The 23144-nt window shown below is 39.5% G+C and overlaps 1 protein-coding gene across 6 annotated transcripts; it reads left to right on the plus strand.

Moving 5' to 3' along the window:
- The first annotated feature begins 1099 nt into the window (after window positions 1-1099).
- Window positions 1100-19151, plus strand: LOC142402024 (von Willebrand factor A domain-containing protein 7-like). Of its 6 annotated transcripts, none has more exons than XM_075487472.1 (17): window positions 1100-1142; window positions 2207-2227; window positions 2822-3009; window positions 3137-3409; window positions 4067-4160; window positions 4339-4431; window positions 5076-5262; window positions 5367-5542; window positions 5939-6051; window positions 10955-11071; window positions 11601-11810; window positions 11920-12052; window positions 12198-12347; window positions 14426-14518; window positions 14601-14878; window positions 14961-15254; window positions 16472-19151. In XM_075487472.1, the coding sequence occupies exons 3-17, from the start codon at window positions 2833-2835 to the stop codon at window positions 18527-18529; spliced, it is 4446 nt and encodes a 1481-aa protein (XP_075343587.1). In that variant the 5' UTR covers window positions 1100-1142; window positions 2207-2227; window positions 2822-2832; the 3' UTR covers window positions 18530-19151. The 6 variants fall into 6 exon arrangements, with proteins under 6 accessions (XP_075343587.1, XP_075343585.1, XP_075343586.1 ...); XM_075487470.1 differs by lacking the exon at window positions 1100-1142 and adding an exon at window positions 1908-2003; XM_075487471.1 differs by lacking the exon at window positions 1100-1142 and adding an exon at window positions 1908-1997.
- The last annotated feature ends 3993 nt before the right edge of the window (window positions 19152-23144 follow it).

Below are 23144 nucleotides of genomic sequence, written 5' to 3' on the forward strand. Positions count from 1 at the left end.
TATAATGGAGCTACCCCTTACACTTGTCCTTCTTGCTCAGGTGGTTTAGATACCTGGAACACGTCTGGGGCCCACCCATCCTGAATTTTGATGGACCTGCTGGCAACACTTCCTCAGCCTGTTTGGATCTCACTCACATTGAGATAGATGGCTGAAAGAGACAAGCAGTCTATAACAGTGCTAACAGCTAATCAAAATGCACTAAACAAAACTTGAACTTTCAATTTTTTATTTTGAGATGTCAGTTCAGTATGACATCTGACATTCAGTTGTTAGCACTGGTGTTAGGGTTGTCCCAGGGCCGGCCCAAGCCTTTATGGGGCCTTAAGCAGAATTTCATTTAGGGCCCCCCTACCATCACCTCAGCTCCAGATGCCTCATTATTCCATAGGCTACACTGTTATGAGTGTAACGGACCCACAATCATTAGCATTATTTGTAATCCTCTTACATTATACAGGTGTCATTCTTGTTTTTAACCTTAAAGGGATAGCAAACTCATAAATATTAACTTCTACATAAAGAGTGATGTATAAGTATGGCTCATTAATCTAACTATTTGAAAGTAACATCAGCAGGCTGGAGACTGCATTTATAGTAAACACGTTAAATAGTTTAATTTCTTTCAGATGTGCAATGGTGTGCAAAATGTTCAAAATACAAAATAGAATCAAATGACATTCACATTATCTTACAGAAAAATAAAGTTGTAATCAAAGTTAAATTCAAAATTGCTCTCGGGGCCCCTTGGTGGCGTGGGGGCCCTAAGCGATCGCATAGTTGGCGTATGCCTTGGGCCGGCTCTGGGTTGTCCTCAACCATAAGTCATTTGCTCAGCTGTAATGTTTCTACTTGGGCTATGTTTATGTATTTGGCAGACGCTCTTATCCTAAGCAACTTGTTTTACTTGTTATAAGTCACGGTTGGTCAAAATAAATGATAAACAAAACATCGAAATGAGGGTATCAAAACATTGCTGTCATGCAGTTTCGGTTATAAGTGCCTCCTGAGACATTAGCACAGCGAAAAAAGATCTGTGTTTTATTTCTGATAACACAAAGGTTAAACATATGTTTGCATCCTTGGGCTGAACCTCAGTGGTACCCGAGTGGATCAGTGGATCAGATCACTACCAGGAAGTGGTATGTACATTTTAGAAAACTTCAATTGGACCCAAATCAAAATAGATTTTTTTTTTTTTAAATATTATTGTAATTACTGAAGCATATGTAAAGTGTAGAGATTACCGTGTTTTCACGTCTTTCTCATTAGGACTAACTTTTGTATGTCGGGTCAAAGAGAGGCCTCACTAATGGAGAGCAGAAAAGTTTTCTCAAGTTCACCGGATAATAATTGTGACAATCTTTTGATGGCTTGTTGAAACATAATGACAAAGATGAGATCAATTGTATGATCAAATGCCAAAAATTAATTTTATGAGACAAAAGAAATAGGAAAAAAAAAAAAGACAGTCTTTGTCAACATTTAAAAATATTTCCCCCTTAATTGCAAATTTTCTGACCATTACAGATACATTTTAGATCTTCCAAAATAATGGGACATTCTTAAGAAAATGTTATCTATACGAAGTAAATCTTTCAATTTATGATTAAGACATAATGTCTTTTTTTCTGTGTGCAAGAAAATACAGCATTTCCTTTATGATAACTTTTAAGTATAACTTGACAAAGCAGCCTTTGAAACTGCGTTATTTTACCAAAAATGCAATTAAAGTTAATAGCGTCAAATTAATATATATAGCTTTTACTGTGAAATTTAATAACATGGCTTGTTTTTAGACTAGGGAACAATGCATTTTTGGCGCGATGTTCAGGCTCCTTTGGTTTTCCACACATTCAAATCACAAGTGTTATGATAACAGTCCATGTGAAACAAGTTGAGCGCCGTTAAAACTCCTCCCGACCCCACTGGCATTACAAATAGAAAGTGTTCCATGAAACAACAACACTGAGGAGAGGACAGGGCAGAGACCAAAGGTGCAGGTACTCGTTTTTTTCATGTAGAGATTTTAAATCTGAACATTTTAGTTTGATTTTGAGAATTGTTTGAGTTGGCCCGAACATGTGGACACTGTTTATCACTGTTTATTTATTATCACTATGTTATACTGTTATGTACATATTGTTGAACTATGAATCTAAAATGAATATTAATGAATGATGTTTGTGCTTTCTGCTCCTTTCAGCCGAGTCTTTGGGTGGTACAGGTATGCCATGTTTTAAATCCCAAACCAAATTAATAAAATTCAAAGATACATCCTCATAATAATCTAGAAATTCAAAATGTTTTTAATCTATTAATTTAGTGTCACAAAACAATACTTTAATACAATATACTAAATTCACTTTTCCTGTTAAAACAAATATTGTGGGGTTATGAAATACATTTAACTTGAAAATGATCAAAAATTATTTAGGCTTTCACTTTCTAAACTCCAGCAGCATTGATATTTTACACATATGTAATCTGTTCAAGTGAAGGCATTACTCGTTTCAGTCAGCTAACGCCAAACCACGTTCTGTATATACAACAACAGCCTGGCTGCGCAGTAAAACAGCCTAAACTGGTCTAAACTGGTCAGGAAGTGCAGACATGTGACCCACAGTGAAATTCAACAGTTATCCTTAGTTCACAAACATGGCATACAGATTTGTTCAAAGAGGATGGGGGTCCAATATTGTGACGTTATGGTTTTTATTGATATTTTACACAGCGAACCAACTCTTGTCGAAACATGTTTGTATTTAAAAAAATAAGAGGTTTTATTCTTCAGTTTGTTCTCCCTCACTCTCTGTGACAGGTCATCCAGTGATGCCTGGGTTGGCTTTGCTGGCTCTCCTGCTTCTGCAGACCATAGTTCGTGGCTTTAGTATATCAATTGGAGACTCTTTGAATCATCAAGTTATCACTGAGAGAGCCATATTAAATGTCACGGTACAGGTGTGTCGTGCTGTGGCCCTGGCTGAGGGCAAGGACTTCACTTTCCCTGTAAGAATTACATTAACCCAATTATACTGTTTTTTTCCCTCTACATTGTAATATGAATAAATGTAATTTCTGCTGTAATATTAGACTATGTGTGTGTTTATGTGTGTGTATATATACCTGTGTGTAGCCCCAGCCTTTTACTTCTACGACAGTCGCTGCAGCATGTGAAGCCCCAAAATCAGCCACGAGTTTCCGAAAAGCCATCAACCATATCCAAAAAGAGAACAAGAGAATAGACACCCGTCGCCTATTCAGCCCACCATATCACTTTGACGATGAGCGGTTTGCAGAAGGAAAGAAGATCATCAAAGATGGCTTAGAAGCCATAAAGGCTGCCAACAAGCGACAAGACATTTTTTCAGCAAGAGAAACTCTGGGAGGAATTCTCCACACCTTACAGGTATTTCTGACAGTTTCTTAAAGTCTCACAACACATTACCATTCTGAGTAAGTGTTTCTGAAACCGTATGCAGTCTCGATCCAACAAGGATGAAACACATGGTTAATCATAATCTAATATCAAAGATGGGCCACATTTGACAACTTATCAGCTGGCTTTGCAGTTCCCTTCCATTTATGAGAAAGTTATTCAACCTTTTCCTCACCAGATTTATTTGTGAAGAAAAATATAATAGGTTAACAGTGGACACTGTTAGAAAGGGTCTAAACTTCCAAATAGCATTGAATTGCTGTTAATGTGCTGGATGGGTACAACACAAGTATTAGCCAATATATTTGTGTGAGAAAAGTTACTGTACATATTAGCTTACTACTTGAAATGAAAATTAAAAAAAAATATAAAAGACACACTCGGTGAACACATTTTCCTCACGTCATAATGGAGCTGCTACTAAGATTTAGAAAGATTGTACTGTAATTAGTTGCTTTAAATTGACTGTGGATGTACAACTGTATTTATAGTAACTGTGAATTCAAATTAAATAATTACCCTACATGGAAGTTAACAGTTGATTTAGTCAGTTAAGCGACAGTGGTACAAAATTTTATCTAAACATTTTTTTGTCTCCCTTCCCTGTTTCCCCTTTGAAACCTGAAGGATTTCTACAGTCACAGTAACTGGGTGGAAATGGGAAACAAACTCCCAAACTCCAATCTGATCAGAGCAGGCAAAAGCATTGGAAAAATAGCAGGTAAAAAGATCAGTTGTTTGTGGTGTGTTTGGGTCAACGGGCAAAATTACCTTTCTTTCTTTCTTTCCTGTTTTTGCACATTGCCATTCTTTGCTGATCAGAAGCTAAACCACAGTGCATGCAACTGCACCTTCACTGTATAGTGACAATAAAGTTGAATGTAATGTTGATTCTGCAGACAAAACCAGAATAACATTTAAGAGGATATTCTACAGGATAAGATACTATCTTCAGGGCATTTTGCACTTGTTTCCCCCCAGAGAACCCAGAGGTAAACATTACAACACATACAATCTGACATTATATCAAATCTTTAATGTTTAAAATTAAACTGGAATGCAGGCTGATCATAAATGAGTGATTTATCAGAACCTCTAAAACATTGGACTGGCATTGTTAATGTTGTGGGTTATTCAAGGTAAACACAATAAACTTGTGCTAAAGAAAAAACTGGACCAGACTCAGTGAACAATTCCCTATAATCCCTATAAAGACCTGGTTTCAAAAGGCTCTTCTAATCCAAATCCACTGACTGGACTTTACTGCCTCATCTGACATTTCCTTCACTATTTTCCTCACACTCTGTCCACTTACACCCAACTCCCTCAACAATGAGACAACAGACTTTGCAACAAATCCTCTACATTCTACTTCCACTGGACATATCCTAACTTTCCATCCTTGCTGCCTTGCCTCCTTATTGTCTTACCAACTTTCTCCCCCTCTTGAACAAACTGAATTGCCACTCTCTTCACCTTAGACCCTCCTAAACTTACCTGCCTTCGTTTATCTTCAGTACCTGCAGCTAAGCTTCTTTAATTCAGAATTTAGTTCAGAATGTTAGTTGAACTTAGAAAGAAAATTGTGTAATAGTGGATATTTACAGTATGTACAAATAAATTGATAAACAAACAGGAAAATGCAGCCATGGAAATAGCTTTGATAAAACACGTAAGACTGAGCCCAGAGGTGGGATCAACAAAGACAGCTTCACATCCAACCATGGACATCTCCACAATGAAGCAGCTCGTCTGGCTGTAGCTGCAACCAGTGAGCTGCTGGAGGACATTCGAGGGGCTGCCGGGGACAGACAATTTCTTCAGTATGAACGTCATTTTGCATGTTTAAGTTTTTCTAAAATAAGAGGATTAATAGAATTAAAAAAAAAGTTTATTCAATTTGTACTTTTCTCTTTTCATACCTCAGGATGATGGGAATCAACAAAGGATCAAGTAAAGCTCTTTGTTTCGTGGTCGACACAACAGGAAGTATGGGAGATGACATTGCAGCAGTAAGAACCGTCACATCGTCTATAATCGACAGAAAAGTTGGAACAGACGATGAGCCCTCATCTTACATTCTTGTGCCTTTCAGTGATCCAGGTAAATTTATGAATGTTTCAGACTGAACTTTATGTTTTGGTCTAAAGGTCTTGTGTTCTTGTTTGTGCCCTCAATGTTTGAATTTACTCTGTGTTTACCTATTGAGCAATCATAAATGGAAACAAATCAGCAAATATCAATGTGCTTTGTCAGGTGATTGTTCAAATAAAAACAAATACATCAAAATTACAAAGTAAAAATCAGAGGAACAGAGAACAGAATATATATTTTACATATAGAATATATAGAATGTATATACAGTATATATATATGTATATATATATATATATATATATATATATATATATATATATATATATATATATATATATATATATATATATATATATATATATATATATATATATATTCTTTTTTTTTTCTTTTAAATCTCAGGTTTTGGGCCACTGATGAAGACTACAGACCCAAATGTTTTCAAGAATCATATTGACTCACTGGCTCCATCTGGTGGTGGAAATGCAGCAAAATTGAGTCTCTCAGGACTTCAGGTGCTGGTTTTTGTAGGGCAGATTAGTGAGAGAATATTTCAGTTGGTGACACAAGCACCATAGTTGGCACACTAGTGCTCTAGAACCTTTTTTAACATAAAAGTACGTTCTCCAAGTAAAAAAAAAACAACATGGCCGCCATTTGACGTATTTTCAATCATTGTTTGGGCTTTATTGTTACAAAATAGTCCTATTTTGATGATATCAACATCAAATTAGATGTGTTGGGACATGGGCAGTCGTATCTTGCATTCCAAAAATTAAGATTATCAAATATTATGACAAAAAGATTAAATGTAGTGCATTCTATTGCTACAGGGCAATGCTTTACTGTTAGTTTAAAAACTTCACTATACCTCATCAGATACTTTTTGTACTTGGCTAACCATCTGTAGCCATTCATACTCATTTGCGAGTGGCAGACTTGATAGAGATGCACATGTTACATTGCCCTTGGAAGGGGTTGGATGCTTTGCTGTGAAGAAAGCAGGATGGACATTTGTGTAGGAATCTGGAAGTTCTGGGACTTTCCTTACATTACTGTTCTTGATCAGATTGGTTCTCTGACTTCGCCTTCATCTTTTGATGTTGTGTGTTGGAAGATGGAGATGCTAGTTCCATGGAATGAAGAAGTTGCTGTTGTAGATGAAGGATTATGATCGATGTTGTCCATCACACTTGTGCAGAAAATGCCTTTCCTCAGCTTGAAGGGACAAACCACACCATATTCAACATGTCTATTCACAACTGCATCTCCCAACTGAGCTGACATGTTAAGTACTCGATCATATGGGATGCTAAGACCATGGTCATGAAGCATGTCCACGAGATGTTTCTTTCTGGTCTTTGCGTAAACAGACATTCCTATGTAGACTGGGAATGGGGTTTCTCTGTCTCTGCAATGTCTTTGTGTGGCAGCACTTTCTTTGTGTTCGGAAAAGCAATTGTATTGAAGGAGTTGAGCCATTGCCAGGTCAGCTGTTGTCACTCCAAATCGTAGCCGAGATTTTATATCTGCCCCATGCTCAATCATACAGACAAACTGAAGCAAAGCTGAAGGAAAGGAACCATGCACTGAACTTTCACAAAGATTGCCCTTAAACCTAGACTTTCGGTCAAGCATTTCTCTGCGTATTATATTGGCAGCTTTGGCAAGAATAATGGCATCACTGTAGGATGATGCCTCTGACATAACTGAACCAACATCTTCCTCAAATGTCAGAAGTACATCTCACCCTTTCTTGTCGGCTACCAAACCAGGTATCTCTGATAACAATCTCTCCTTCAGTCGCGTCCGGTTCACAGGAGGCAAGTCGGCCTTAAACTGTACAAGTCGCTCCGTGTAAAGACTAACTAAGTGGGCCCATCTCTGCTGTTTTTTGTCTCCATGATATAGGTCAGAAGTTCAGAGAACACCAAAGTAAAAATATTCTTTTCTTAAGACGACCTACATTTTTCTTTCTTTTGTTCCGTCATGTATGCCCTCTCCCTATTGTATAGGGCTGATAAACAAGAGCAGTGGTATTTGAGTTCCTGAGCAAACACATCTCCCGCATTCAATAAAGCTAGAAGCTTTCCATCATTGAGATTGTGAGCACACTCATTGAGCCTCTGATTCAGCTGCATGGTCATAGCTCTTCGCAACTCTGATGTAGGTTGCATCTCTGAACAAAGGAAGCAGAGCTGGATGGTCAGGTGCATCATCAATTTCAGCATGTCGTTTGGTGGCACGCTCTAGTTTGTTGTTGTTGAACATTTGGCGACATTTTTGGTGGTACTTTGCATTGTTTCGCCGCAGTGTGCCCTCAATTCAATTCAATTCAATTCAATTCAATTCAATTAATTTTTATGTATATAGCGCCAAATACAACAAATGTCATCTCAAGGCACTTAGATAGTAAGTCCAATTCAAGCCAATTGGAATTCAATTAATTAATAATAATCATAATTCATAAAATAATCCAATTTGTTCATATAGAGCCAATTCAAAAACAATTTCCTAGCTAAGAAAACCAACAGATTGCACTGAAAACTTTTTGTTTTTTCGGTCCAATCTCCCGGCCTGAGCGGCGTGCCTGAGGCGACTGTGGAGAGAAATGACTCCCTTTTAACAGGAAGAAACCTCTTCCATCCTTTTGTGTTAATTGATTGGGGGGGTAGCAGCAGGTGGGAAGCTGCAGAGAAGTGTGTAAGACTACAACTCTGCATCCTGGTCTGAGCCCTGGGTTGTCATGTCAATACCACTACCATCATCTAATCTGGATGGGTCTAGCTTTATGGGCAATAAGTTGATTGCTTGAAATTGTGGAATATTTCTGGCTATCATCGAATAGCCATCGGAACTACACTCATAGCGGGTAGGGGAAGACTTCAACTCCTCTTTCGTGTCAGTCTGACAGAGGCAACACTTCCTCCAGTCAGTCCCAGCAAAACTCAACGAATTGTTGCCTAACATTGTGTATAATACGGTTTAAGGCCGAGGGGCTATCCTTTTACTACCTTACCGTACAAAAACATCAAAGCACATTGAAATATGGGATACGACTAGATTCAAGAATCTGATTCCCTACACCTACCCCGACCGTTCATCCAGTGCCGTTTAATTCCCGTGCGATAAGTACACCATCCAGGTTACTACAGCCCTCTTACCCTTGGCTCGGCTCTCCCGTCCTGGCACACCCTGTCAATTCAGGTCCGGCTATCTAACTACAGTACTACAACTAACTAGCCTTCTAGTCAATGTCTATACAGGGGCTTATTAGATAGCATTTGGGACACTTGAGTATACTATCAGTAAATACACAACAATGTTTAGTGAAGTTTACAACCACAGCTAGTACACTACAAGCCAGCACTGAATCCCATGCTGAGTCTCACAGCAGTAATGTCACCAGTGTGCCCTGGTTGTGCTACAACATCACTCATATAAAATATTGCAAAATACACAAAGTTTAGATTACTCAGCTTTACCAGTTTAGTGCAGTGTTGTATAAAGTACTGAAATCTCACACTCAAGTAAAAGTATAGGTACCCCTCCAAAATATGACTTTGGTAAAAGTCCAAGTCACTGACTGAAATCTTACTTGAGTTAAAGTCTTAAAGTATCCGAAACGTCTTGTACTTAAGTATGAGAATTACTGTAAAAAAAGATGTACTTAAGTAATGTAATAAAAAGTATGAGTAAAAAAGTAAACAAGGCAAATGCAGTTTGAATGACATTTTTTATATTTTGGTAAACTTTGAAGGTGAAATACACTTAAAATCTGCACACAACCAAGTGCAGGCAAAATTTAGACCAGGTTTAGACAGAAAATACAAACTTTGTGAACCTTTAAGTTTTTCTTCTTCAAGTAAGGTCAGTGCTGAAAATGAGAAAAAAATTAAACAAAAGAGGCTACTACTGTTATGGCCATCATTATAAACAAATTTTAAAGAAAAAATAGGAGAAAACTGAAGCTTATCTGGCATCTGAAGAGGGAGTCCAGTTTGAAACCCCTTTTGTAAACCTTTCTAAAAAATAAATAAAATAACTCAGTACAGAAAATGCGGCCAACATCACCAAGAATAAAAGCTGTAATGATTACTGTACTTCACAAGCTATAGGAGGTGCACACACAACCGGTCATGCAAAAGAAAAAAAGAATTGGGAGGGAACTGCAGCTTATCTGGCATCTGAAGAGGAAGACATTTTTGTAAAACTACCTTAAAACCTAAAAAGGAGAGTTTCTGTAAGATAGAATTTCCACGTCTTTGGGCAGGCATAACATGCATGGGGTCAAAACAGTGTTGCATTTTTTTTTCTCTCTCTCTCTCTCTCTCTCTATTTTATTTTGTAATGAGTAACTAAACCAAACAATGAAAATGTATTGGAGTAAAAGTATGCAATTAAGTTCGGAAATATAGTGAAGTAAAAGTGAAAGTTGTCAAAAAATTTTAAGCTCGAGGAAAGTACAAAGTATTCCAAAATATACTTAAGTACAGTAGTGAAGTATTTTTACTTCGTTACTATATAACACTAGTTTAGTGTGTGATTTTGGATGTTTATTGATGCAGAATATCTGAGGCCAAAAAGACATTGAAAATACTCATTTTGAGTCACATAACGGCCCATCCCTACACAGCAAAATTTTGCCGAAATTTCAGCGAAATTCGCTCTGTGATTCGGGGATTTCACGTAGGATTCACGCCATCTTGAAGGTAAGCACATATTGGAATACAGATTGTGCCATTGAATATTTCGACACAGCATAATTTGGAAACTTTGGTCATGAACATATTTCTATTAATCGAAATTCTACCTTGAAAAACGCTTTTGTTTCCTTTTTTTAATTTAATTTGGTGGCCATCTTTAAAACTGGTAGCCATCTTGGATTTGAAGCCAGATAGCATAATTTTCATAAATAGTACACCCTTGACATCATTTGGATCAAATTTCACTTGTATCACCCAGTGAATGATCTAGCAGAATGTCTGGCCAGAAAACATTCGAAAACATTAATTTTGAATGACTTCCGTCATCTTGAAAACCATATTTGAATGCAGTTGACACCACTGGGTATTTCTAGACAGAATATATGTATATATTGAAGCTGTGGTTATCAACACATGTCAATTCTATGAAATTCTACCTTGAAAGGCGTTTCTATTACATTAAATTTGGCGGCCATGTTGAAAACTGGCGGCCATCATGGATTTGAAGCTGGACAACGTACTTTTCTTAAATAATACACCCTGGACATCATTTGTACCAAATTTGGTGCTTGTATCACCAACTGAAATATTCTGTGAACATTTGGACTCTAATCCGCCCCACTATTTTGAGTTTACTTCATATTGGTACTATAGAAGTCATGATAGGAAAAAAAGCTCAAACTAAAGTCTTCTTTCTGCCTTATCTTCGTAGTTGGCTTTGACTGGCGCTCCACCTAATTCTGAGATCTTCCTCTTTACGGATGCACCTGCTAAAGATGCCCACCTGAGAAACACAGTGATTGCTCTCATAGAACGGACCAAATCAGTGGTAAAGTACAGCCTCAAATAAGGAAAAACTAGCACTTTATGGAAAAGGCAAAACACAATCATTCTTACATTTATCTCAAATTTGATGTCACTGGAGGCAGTAAGAACCCAAAACATTTTTTTTTGGTCAGCTTCATTTACTTTGATAATATAAATCTCTACCTTCACTTCAGACCTCAACACATTCCTAAGCATGTCTTTAGGTGGGTAACAGAACAGGGTCACTGTCATTACATTTTCAAGTTTCAAAGGTCTCAAGAGCAGGGGATCTCCATCTTAAGTGAGATGACATTTGTTGTAATTTGGTGCTATATAAATAAAACTGAATTGAATTGAAATTGAAGTGGGTGCACATTGATGAATCGTTTTTCCATTCAATTAAGTTCAGTTCAATTGAATTAAATTTAATTTGCTTATGTTCAATTATTGAAACAGACAGCCATTAAAGACACTTATGAATTGGTTAACTTGAAACTTGGGTGTAAGCAGGCTTCATGGCTGATTTTCCTGTTTGCCTCCTCTCATTTCAGGTGAACTTCATGATTACTAATGTTTTAGGGTTTCGCCGTCGAAGACAAGCTGACAAATATCAACAACAGCAAAGCCGCCGAATGGCAAGATCAGATACCCAGCTGTACAGAGATCTGGCTCAGGCCTCTGGTGGTCAGGCTATTGAAGTCACAAAAGATCAGTTGCTGGAGGCCACCAGCATATTTCAAGAGTCCTCCAGCTCCCCCCTGGTATAACTGCTCTCACTGGCTATTACATTTTTCTTCATTGTTATTAATCCATTTATTTTATTTTTTGGATTTAATGAATTTACACACAAAGCTATGTTTGATATCATAGGTGACCCTTTTGCAAGTATCCAGGAGCCCCGGAAAGGCTGAAAATTTCCCCTTCACTGTTGACGAGTCAGTCAGAAACTTGACCATTTATATCACTGGAAGATCTGTTAATTTTACACTCATCGATCCCTCAGGTGATTGTGTCTGTAATAGATGTGGTCTGTATTAACTGATTGTTTGATCAGAAGTGATTTACTCATTGTGTGTTTTTTCTGTTTGTTTTACCAACTTTAAACCCAAATTCAGTCGGCTCATTTTATTTCTTGGCTTTGATTTTAGGCGTGCCTCAAAGTAGCACCAACACATCTGGATCATCAATCATTACCTCCCAGTCAGTAGGAAACTTTCAGACTCTGCGGCTGCAAACAACAGCGGGAGTGTGGGAAATGAGAATGGTGTCAACAAATCCCTACAGCCTGAAGGTTGTAGGTGAGTCCTCTGGGATTACATGGTTGAATAATGAAAAAAAAATCTTATTATTAGATATTCTTTATCTTCTATATCTTAAATTACATAATATTGACAAATATGCAAATATGATCAAGGAAACGAGTAAAGTGCATGCTTGGAACAGTGTTTCCCACAGAATTTTTGGAAACTATGGGGGGGGGGCGGGGTAAATTCACGCGGCGTGAATTTGTGCGGCGTAAATTTGTGCGACTGCAGATTTTATTTTATTTGATTGATTTGCACACATTCATTCAAATATAACAAAAAATACACAATAAAACACAACAAATTAAAAAAAAGGAATGTGTGCTGGAGATGTCAGAAACCCTTGTGGGCTTATGAGGAAACCTCATCTTGTCATTAAAACCCAATGATAACAATTGTAATAGAAAATATTTACAGGTTAAAACTAAACTTCATGAAAAATATGAATGGATCATATACAGTGAGGACTTGTGCCTTTTTGAGAAACTTGAAAAGGTTTTCCTTGATAACAAAGGGTGTGGGAAGTACACAATGAGTTCAGGAACACATCAGAAGCGGATTGGTGTTGATATATTTAAAAACAAGAGAGCTATTACAAAATAAAAATCTAAAATGGAATTAACTATGCACACTGAGTAAATGTTCTACCTAAACTGATTTTTCTGGAAACTAAAAGACTGTAAAAGGTTTATAGTGAGTTCACAAACCCATCCGAATTGGTTTGGTGTTCATTGGTTGAATGGTCCGGGTACTAAAGTATAATCCGTTTTTCTGTCAAAACGAAAAAACGAAAAACGGAAGTAGCTGTCCTTTTTCCTTTTTTCGTTTTAAACCAAAAATGAAAAAACGGCAAAAAAACGGATTTTGTTGATTTCATAAAAAAAACGAAAAACGAAAAAACCAAAATCAAATAACGACCCAAATTTGGTTTTTAGAAATTACTTTTTTCATTTTTCGTTTCTTACGTTCGAACATGACGGCAGGCAGACCGGAAGCGGAAGTAACGCCAAAATAAAATTAGCGTGCTAATTTAATATCAAACATATTTTCCGCTTTTTATACACCCATTGTAGGTTGTAGGCTGCATTTATTTTAGTTAAGTGAAACTACAACAGCTGGTTGTTTGGGAGAACGTGATAGCCTATATAAAATTATAATACGCTTAAAAAAAGTGATCACAGGCAAATATGACAAAAGATGAGACTAGCCTTTCATTTCTAGCTGAACATTGCATCTACAAACCTTAAACAAAAACAACAGTCTTTTTTTTTCTTAAAAGATGTTTTATATTGTTTTCATATAATTTTCTGATGGCAATTATAGAATGCGAGTGCATGTGTTATATTGAAAGCGAGGCTTTTTTTTTTTTTTTTAGGCCTTCTGTAAAGGGGCTGTGATTATACTTTAGTACCCGGACTGACCCCGGACCCCCTCACTTAGAAGTATATTCGGTGCGGTTACTCTGATCTTTCAGGCTTACTTTGGTGAGTTGATAAAGCCTGTGGTATGTTAGTCTTAGTTTTCTGTAAATATTAATACCATCCTGACGCTAATTGGTGCGGTTTTCGTGACGCTATTACAATTACAAAGCCGGAAAATAGGCGAATGTCGAATATAAAACCAACTTCACCCCGCTCCGCCTAGTCGGGACGGTTGAAACACATGCGGGACAGATGAAACACCTTATTTTAAACAGAAACTATTGAGCTTACTATTTTTTTAAGCAACATACCGGACAACATACTAGTGTAGGCCTACTCGTCATTGCTTTAAACTTCAAAACTCTGACATTGCACACTTTAGGACATGTTTAATTACTAGTTCACCTGTTGTATAGTCATATTGGTTGGTTTTCGAGGAAATCGCTGTGTTTAAAAAAAAAAAAAATCAATAAAAAAAAAAAAAAAAAAAATCGCTGTGTTTCAAAGATTGGGATTCGGAAACTATGGCGGCCAAAAGGAAACTATGGCGGGCCGCCATAGTTTCCTCAATGTATGGGAAACACTGTTGGAAGCTCTTGAATAAATGGCCACCATGGTTGATTTCTTTTTTTGCAACTTATCTATTTGCAGGTGAGAGTCCGATCGACTTCCTGTTTGACTTTTTGAAGGAGTCACAGGGTCCCTTAGGAGGGTTTAATCTCGTAGACAATCGGGCAACAGCTGGTAAAGGAAGCGCAATTTTGTGATTATATAAAGTAAGTGTATCAGTGTCAGCATATCTGAGTGCATTTTCTTTTCTCCAAAGGTGGTAATGGTAGCCTGATGGTGACACTCACTGGGAGTGACTCTGCCACAGTGACAGAGGTCACTCTGGTTGAGTCATCAGGATCAGGGCAGGTTAACGGCAGCGTGGAGGCTCAGGGCGGAGGAGAATTCTTTGTCCGGTTTGACAGGATACCATCAGCTGAGTTTGTGGTACTTGTGAAGGGACAGAACAACAACAGTACCTCCAGAGCTTCCTCAGGGATCTTCCAAAGGCAGTCAACCACCAGCCTGAGAGCTTCTACTCTCACTGTTACAGCTGTAAGCAATTGCAAACATTTTTACCTTTAAGATCAACTTAACTCCATTGGTGTTGTAATGGTCTTTTTCCTTCTGTTGTTAGGAGGATTCAGACATCATCTTAGAGCCAGGAACACCCCGTTCAGTTCACTTCTCTGTGATGACAAGTGGAGCAGGGGGAACCTTCACCATCCAGGCTGCCAATGACCAAGGCTTTGATTTAACCTTCCCATCCTCTGTAGCCCTGGACACTGGAGGCAGTGCTAATGGTACAGTGAACCTCACAGCACCCCTTAACACTCCATCTGGTACAGGTGTCACACTGACCATTGAGGCTATGGCTCCAGGAGCCGCAGACACCAACTATGCTGTGCTGCGACTCACCGTCCTCCCAACGGTAATGCCTCATTCGAATCCTTGATTTATGTGTCTATTTAAGAAGGGCTTAGTGGATGACAGGGTTGGGGAGTAACGGATTACATGTAACGGCGTTACGGTAAAAGGATACAAAATAAAAGTAACTGTAATCCGTTACAGTACAAGCAAAAAAGATGTACTCAGATTACAGTTACATTCAGTGAGAATGGGGGTTACTTAACAGGATTACAATTTGTGCGAGGTTGCAGTGACAGAAGTACAGAGCGGCAGGCTGGGGAAAAAAAATCGGCCCTGGCAATTTTCCCCGGGACCAGCCCCCCCTCAGTATTAATTAGTATCTCCAATCTAATTAAATAAAAATAAAAAAACGAGCACAGACCGCTCATACAGTCAATGGCATGTACCCATAGAAAAAATACACACTCACACACACAACCTGACTATCGACTGCTAACAACCATGATCAGTAACCTACACAAACCCAGACACATAATGGCTCGGCGGCCAGCAATCGGATAAACCAATGAAGTGAATCAATCCTGTGAAAGAATGAAAACAAGTGAATGAAACCTGCACTCACCCATTATGAAGTTAACTCTGCCAGCCCCATACTCTTGCCTCTGCTCAGCCAACTCCTTGACGTCGGGTATGGTTGGTAACGTTACGGCGGCTAGCATTAGCAACGAGGCTGACGTTTTCACCGGAAGTACTGGCGCACACAAACAAGCAAGGGCGTGCAAAGAAAAATAAAATGTGATGTAAAAGTCTTACTTTGCTTTTTTATTACTAAAGTAGAGCACTTCATTGTCATTGCACATGTATTAATGAAATGCAGTTTGGCATCTTATCAAGTGTAACGCGTGCAGATTGTATAGCATGCAGTATTTAGAGATAAAATGCAGTTATTTACAGCTAGTGTAAGGAAAGATGGTTAATAGTATGTGCAGAGAATGTATAATGTAGTTATGGCAGTACAATGAAAAGAAAAATAGCATGGTATAAATAAATGTGATAAATACAGATGGAATCATACAGATAATAGGCTACCATAAATAGGTAAAAGTAATCCAAAAGTAATCCAAAAAAAATTACTTTTTTTAAGTAATCCAAAAAGTTACATCACAATTACATTTTAAACAAGGTAACTTGTAACTGTAACGGATTACATTTTTAAAGTAACTTACCCAACACTGGTGGATGACATGCTCTTGTTTTTACATTTTCACTCTCTCATAGGTGATTGATTTCACTCAGCCAGAGTGTCAGCTGCTCAGCCTGCAGCTTAACTGCTCCGACAACTGCAGCCAGTCGATGTGGAAGCTCTTTGTCCAGGTTACTGATGGGGCTGAAGGGACGGGTGTGCATCGTATCAGCCTCAGAGAAGGCAACGGCACCTTGAACACCAGCATGGCAGCTGGCAGTGAGAACATTATTTTGGTGTCCTACACCGCTTTCTGCTGCTCGCCTGATGTGCAGCTGGTGGTTGTGGATGAGGTGGGTAATGTGGGAACCTGTAGATTTTCTGTCCGCACAAATGTCACACTAGCTCAGACCACCATCAGCCCTCCAGATCCAACGACAACAGATGTTCCATCTGCCACATCTGCTACATTTGCTACATATGTGACATCTGCTACATCTTCGACATCTGCCACATCTGTCATATCTGCCACATCTGTGACATCTGCTCCATCTGTTACATCTGCCACATCTGTTACATCTGCTACATCTGCCACATCTGTTACATCTGCTACATCTGCCACATCTGCCACATCTGCCACATCTGTCATATCTGCTACATCTGCCACATCTTCGACATCTGCCACATCTGCTACATCTGCCACATCTTCGACATCTGCCACATCTGTCATATCTGCTACATCTGCCACATCTTCGACATCTGCCACATCTGCTACATCTGCCACATCTGCTCCATCTGCTACATCTGCCACATCTGCTACATCTGCTCCATCTGTGACATCTGCCACATCTGTTACATCTGCTTCATCTGTGACATCTGCCACATTTGTTACATCTGCTCCATCTGCCACATCTGCCACATCTTTGACATCTGTCATATCTGCCACATCTGCCACATCTGCTCCATCTGCTCCATCTGCCACATCTGTTACATCTGCTTCATCTGCTCCATCTGCCACATCTGTTACATCTGCCACATCTTCGACATCTGTCATATCTGCCACATCTGCCACATCTGCTCCATCTGTTACATCTGCTTCATCTGCCACATCTGTTACATCTGCTTCATCTGCTCCATCTGCCACATCTGTTACATCTGCCACATCTTCGACATCTGTCATATCTGCCACATCTGCCACATCTGCTCCATCTGCTCCATCTGTTACATCTGCCACATCTGCTCCATCTGCTCTATCTGCCACATCTGTGACATCTGCCACATCTGATACATCTGCTACATCTGCCACATCTTCGACATCTGTCACATCTGTGACATCTGTGACAGCTGCTCCATTTGTTACATCTGCTTCATCTGTGACATCTGCTCCATCTGCCACATCTGCTTCATCTGTGACATCTGCCACATTTGTCACATCTGCTACATCTGCCACATCTTTGACATCTGTCATATCTGCCACATCTGTGACATCTGCTCCATCTGTTACATCTGTGACATCTGCTCCATCTGTTACATCTATGACATCTGCCACATCTGTTACATCTTCCACATCTTCGACATCTGTCATATCTGCCACATCTGCCACATCTGTGACATCTGCTCCATCTGTTACATCTGCTTCATCTGCTCCATCTGCCACATCTGTTACATCTGCTTCATCTGTGACATCTGCCACATCTGTTACATCTGCTACATCTGTGACATCTGCTCCATCTGTTACATCTGCTTCATCTGCTCCATCTGCCACATCTGTGACATCTGCTCCATCTGTTACATCTGTGACATCTGCTCCATCTGCCACATCTGTTACATCTGCTTCATCTGTGACATCTGCCACATCTGTTACATCTGCCACATCTGTGACATCTGCTCCATCTGTTACATCTGCTTCATCTGCTCCATCTGCCACATCTGTTACATCTGCTTCATCTGTGACATCTGCCACATCTGTGACATCTGCTCCATCTGCCACATCTGCTACATCTGCCACATCTGCCACATCTGTGACATCTGTGACATCAGTTACAATGGCTACAACAGCTACATCTGCTACATCTTTGTCTACCAGAGTAGATTATCAGTCTGTTCTTCTTTGCCTTGGCATCACAGTCCTGGGGTTCAGGTTATCATCTTAGATAAGGATGTACTGAATGATAACATCTACATGCTGTTTAAATTCAGTTTGCTATTAACACGAAGATTACACTGATGCAGTCCAATACAACAGCCCCATTGTAAACTATCTTATATTTATTAAAAAAATTGTTTTGTGAAGCTTAAGAAAGTAATCAGTTGTTTTGCATATGTAACAATCAAGAAATTCCAGATACATGTTTTTATTTAATCAGTTTTAGAGACATTTAAGTCATATTAGAGGTTGTTGTTCCAGCATCCAGATGGGTAACAACAGGGTATCTATGTTACTAATAACTGTTGTAAAAACCAACCTGAATCCAAGGACAACACCATTTTAATTACATGTAATCATTGTATTAGAAGGTACTAAATTAAATGATTCGTAGGGTTGCAAATATGTTTTGATCCAGACATTGACCATGTGATTGTTTAAGTACTAAATATATCAAAATATTTATATATATTTATATTTAGATTCTAGTATGTGTTGGAATGGAATTGTTGATTCAATTGTTGATTTTTTTTTTAAATTTGAAATCATTTATCAATCTTCACCTTTATTATTCTATTAGAAATCACTGTGGTATGATAGCTGAATGATGACAATAAAAGTAGATATAAAACAAACAAGTCCTCTGTGGTTGTTAAAGCTTTAAAAAGTGGCATTTATTTTTTCTCAAGTTTTATAATTTAATAGATCACATTCACTGTATGATGTGGGAATAAAAACAAAACATGTACAAATCTCATAAACCAAAATTTTATTGACTGTAGAAAATAATAGAAAACATATCAAATGATGAAAGTGGTACAAAATACTGTTGAATTTTATGACAGCAAGGTTGGGACAAAAGGCTGAGAAAGTAAGCTGTACTAAAAAGAAGCAGCGTGAGGAACGTGTTGATACAAATCAGATTAACTGGTCAGTGACATGATTGGGTATAAAAAAGAGCACCCTAGAGAATATCTCTGAGAGTATCTCCAAAGTAAAGCTGGACAGAGGTTTAGCAATCCGGACTGTTATCAGCACTTAGTTTAAAAGCACAGAGCAGCCTTTCAACACCACACCAAGGTACACACGAAAATATCCTCAGAATGAGCTGTTTAGTGAGGGTGTGGCCCCTTTCGCCTCTGGGTCGCGTTAAATGTCGCCGCCATCTTGCTAGGGGGTCAGTTGCGTCAAGATCGGCGGTCTGTATCGGGGCAAGCTGTCAGTGTGACGGTAAAAGAGCAGTTTGTCCGGGCTGAAATTGGCTCAGATGATGTGTTTCTGCTCAAGGAGCACATTCAGGACACACAGTTTGGTATAGACAACCACCACTTTTCACTGTTGTCATTGGTTGTGTCCACATTTCACAAACTCAGGCTGCACCACATAGCCAAACTCAGTACACTGGAATTACAGAGTGGCAACAGCCGAAAAAGGCTTAGCAAAACTATACTTTTTAAAGGGTTCTAACTCCAAGCAACATTAGTTCGCCTCAAAGTCAGTTTGATATCCCACTTTTCTTAAAGGTCCTATGGCATGAAAATAAATGGAGGCTTTTATATATTTTTATAGGCTTTAGTGGTCCCTTAATACTGTATCTGAGTTTTTTTCCCCAAATTCTGCCTTGGTGCAGAATTGCAGCCAGTCCCAAAAATGAGCTTTCCTTGGATCCCCAGAATGAGCTGTTTAGTGTGGGTGTGGCCTTACTTACGCCCGCGGTACCTTGCGCAAATGTTTTGTGAATCGCTATGGCACGTAGATGGCACGGCAGCCCTATGCCGTAAAACTAGCGAAAACCTGTTGATGTGAGCTTACTTTGACAATATGACAAACTAGTTAGTGAACAACTCTCCTAACACAGTCAAACATCAAGCAAGTGCTACACAAACCACAGCAAAAAAAGGCGTGCGTGAAGGGGAAAGCAGGAGTGAGGATTTTGACATTCTCAGCTGATTGCTCTGGTTTGCAAAGATGCTCGTAGCGAGTCATTTCAATCAGGGGAAAGGCAGATATCCCAAGTCTCGAAGAGCTTCCGGGAGTCTCCCTGATATTGTGAGTTAATCACGGATGCCTGCGAGTCGGATAAAATATCGCGGATTTTAGACTATGCGAGGGAGTGTTTTTTTTTTTTTTTCAATGCAAGTAAGAGCGTGCAGGCAATACAATAAGGCCGATTTCAGACCAAAGCGTGGCGTGGCGGCAGCGAAACGACGGCAGTCTTACGCCGGTTATCAGGCGGTGTGTTCAACTTGGCTTTTCACACCGGACAGTCCGCGGCCGCGGTAGTTCCGCTCCAGCCCTGTCTGTAAATCCCACAGACTATGTATTTAACTGGGCATATAGATGCAATAACAATAATAATAATAATAATAATAGCTTTAGGCCTACAAGTTGCTCGTTGTTGTTTTCTAAGAGGGGGTTGGGGGAGGTGTCTCTGAGACAGAAGCTATCTGGCCACTGTTGAAAACACCGACAGTTATCACCAGAGACTTGTTCAGCGAAATGGGTAAGTTTTGTCTTTGCCTCTCCGAGTTGACTATTTTATAACTCCGCAGTGAAGTTTTACATTATTGGTTTATTATTGTTGATAACTTCATTTCATTTATGTTACTCTAGACCGTCGTGTTTACTTCGACAGAAGAAGAGCAGCAGCGCTCCTTAAAACCGGTGGGTGGTCATCACCGTTTCAAGTTCGAAGACATGAATACATAGCTGGTTTAATTTCCCCATTCATTTCAACGAGACACCGCCGGCCGCTGCCGTCCAAATTCCGCTCGAGTTCTATTTTCCAAAAGCAGCGCGGGACGGAGGCGTCTCCGCGCCGCTACCGCCCGACTACCGCCGCGTCGGTGTGCAAGGACAGATCTGTTTCCATGTATTTTCACCTCCGCCGGTGAAAATCGCTTCCGTTCCGCCACGCTTTGCCGCCCTGGTCTGAAATGGCCCTAACTCGTGCACCATGCGTGTTTTGACTGCGCAGGCAAGAGAGAGAGAGAGGGGTGTGGGGAGAGGTTGCTTGTGAAACCTGTGCGTATCTGTCCAAAGCGATGCTCTGTTCAACGAGCGTTCAGGGCGCGCTGATTGGTTTAGTCAGCAAAATAATCCAATAACGTTCGGTGTTGGAGGGCTTCGATTTACTCTCTGACAGTCGGCCAAATGGCAGAGGGTGAATCCTTGAGTAAAAAACGAAAATATGAGACTCATTTTACAGCAGAATATACTAAAGTATATCCATGCCTAGTGAAGGTGAAGAATGATGACACCGTGGCGAGGTGCACTGTATGCAGTAGTCACTTCAGTATTGCCCAGTCTGGGAAAGGCAGATATCGTGCGCGCCATAACACCAACTGCAGGACGGCTATCAAAACAACAAAACGTACACAACACTCGCGTTGCAGTACATGAGGTGTCCACTTGCATACCTCATGCTATTTATCGTTACATTAGCGACAGTGACCGAGCTATTAGCTGCAGAGCTAACGACACAGACAGACTGACCGTTTTGACTCTGGAACCATGAATGAATCATTATCCTGATTAAATGCACTGAATTTGCGGATTCATTCTTCTTCAGGAAGCTTGAAGTAGGGGGTTTTGGTCTAAAATGAGCAATCTAACCATCTCATGGGCATGCAAACACCTCCAACAGCCCAGTTGGCAGAGATAAGAGCTTGCAGATGCTATTAGCTGCATAGCTAACCGTTAGCTAACGTTAGCTGCTAACGATACAAACCCTTTCCTGTGGTAACAAGCTATATACAGGGCTCTCAAGTTTTCAAGTTTGCTTGGAGTGAGATTCGGGCGGGGCAGGGGCCAGGCCGTGTGCGTGGGGGGTTTCTTTCGGGTTTTTTTTGGGGGGGGTCCCTTGCAGTATCCCATCGCCATAAACTAGCTACTTAAAGAAAAAAAGAAATTGTTTTATTTATACCAAAATCACAAATCTTCACTTTTACACTAAATTCTGCTATATTTTAAAATAAATTGTTTTAGGTATGCAAAGTCTTAACAAACGAAAAAACAGACAAATTAAATTAAGAAAAACAAACATAACCCCAAATGGGCCCCTTGAGCAGTCCCTCTCTGTGTGTGTTTGTTTATGATAGAGTAATGTATTTATCTATCTTTCTCATTCTAGAGAGACTTGAGAGCCCTGGTCTTGACTCAGTCTGTCTTGGCCTTGGTCTCGTCTTGGTCTTGGTCTTGATACCCTCTGGTCTTGGTAGTGTCTTGGTCTCGGTTTAGGCGGTCTTGACCACAAGTCTATTACATAGCTTGTTACCACAGGAAAGGGTTTGCATCGTTAGCAGCTAACGTTAGCTAACGGTTAGCTATGCAGCTAATAGCATCTGCAAGCTCTTATCTCTGCCAACTGGGCTGTTGGAGGTGTTTGCATGCCCATCATGGGCTGTAGTGGTCAAATTAGAGGTGGGTAAACTATGAATTTTTTGATCAGACAGACCGTGACGCGACGCAACGCAACGTGACGCGACACAGCACAAAGCAACGCAAGGTGTCGCGAATCTGTATGGCTGTCCTGGCCATATTCCATGACGTTATCAGTTAAAGTCATATTAAATCAATGACAGTCAACAAATGTGTTTGTAGTTTGTAGTTTATTAAATTTC

Source organism: Odontesthes bonariensis, chromosome 16 (assembly GCF_027942865.1).
Source record: "Odontesthes bonariensis isolate fOdoBon6 chromosome 16, fOdoBon6.hap1, whole genome shotgun sequence".
Taxonomy (NCBI): Eukaryota; Metazoa; Chordata; class Actinopteri; order Atheriniformes; family Atherinopsidae; genus Odontesthes; species Odontesthes bonariensis.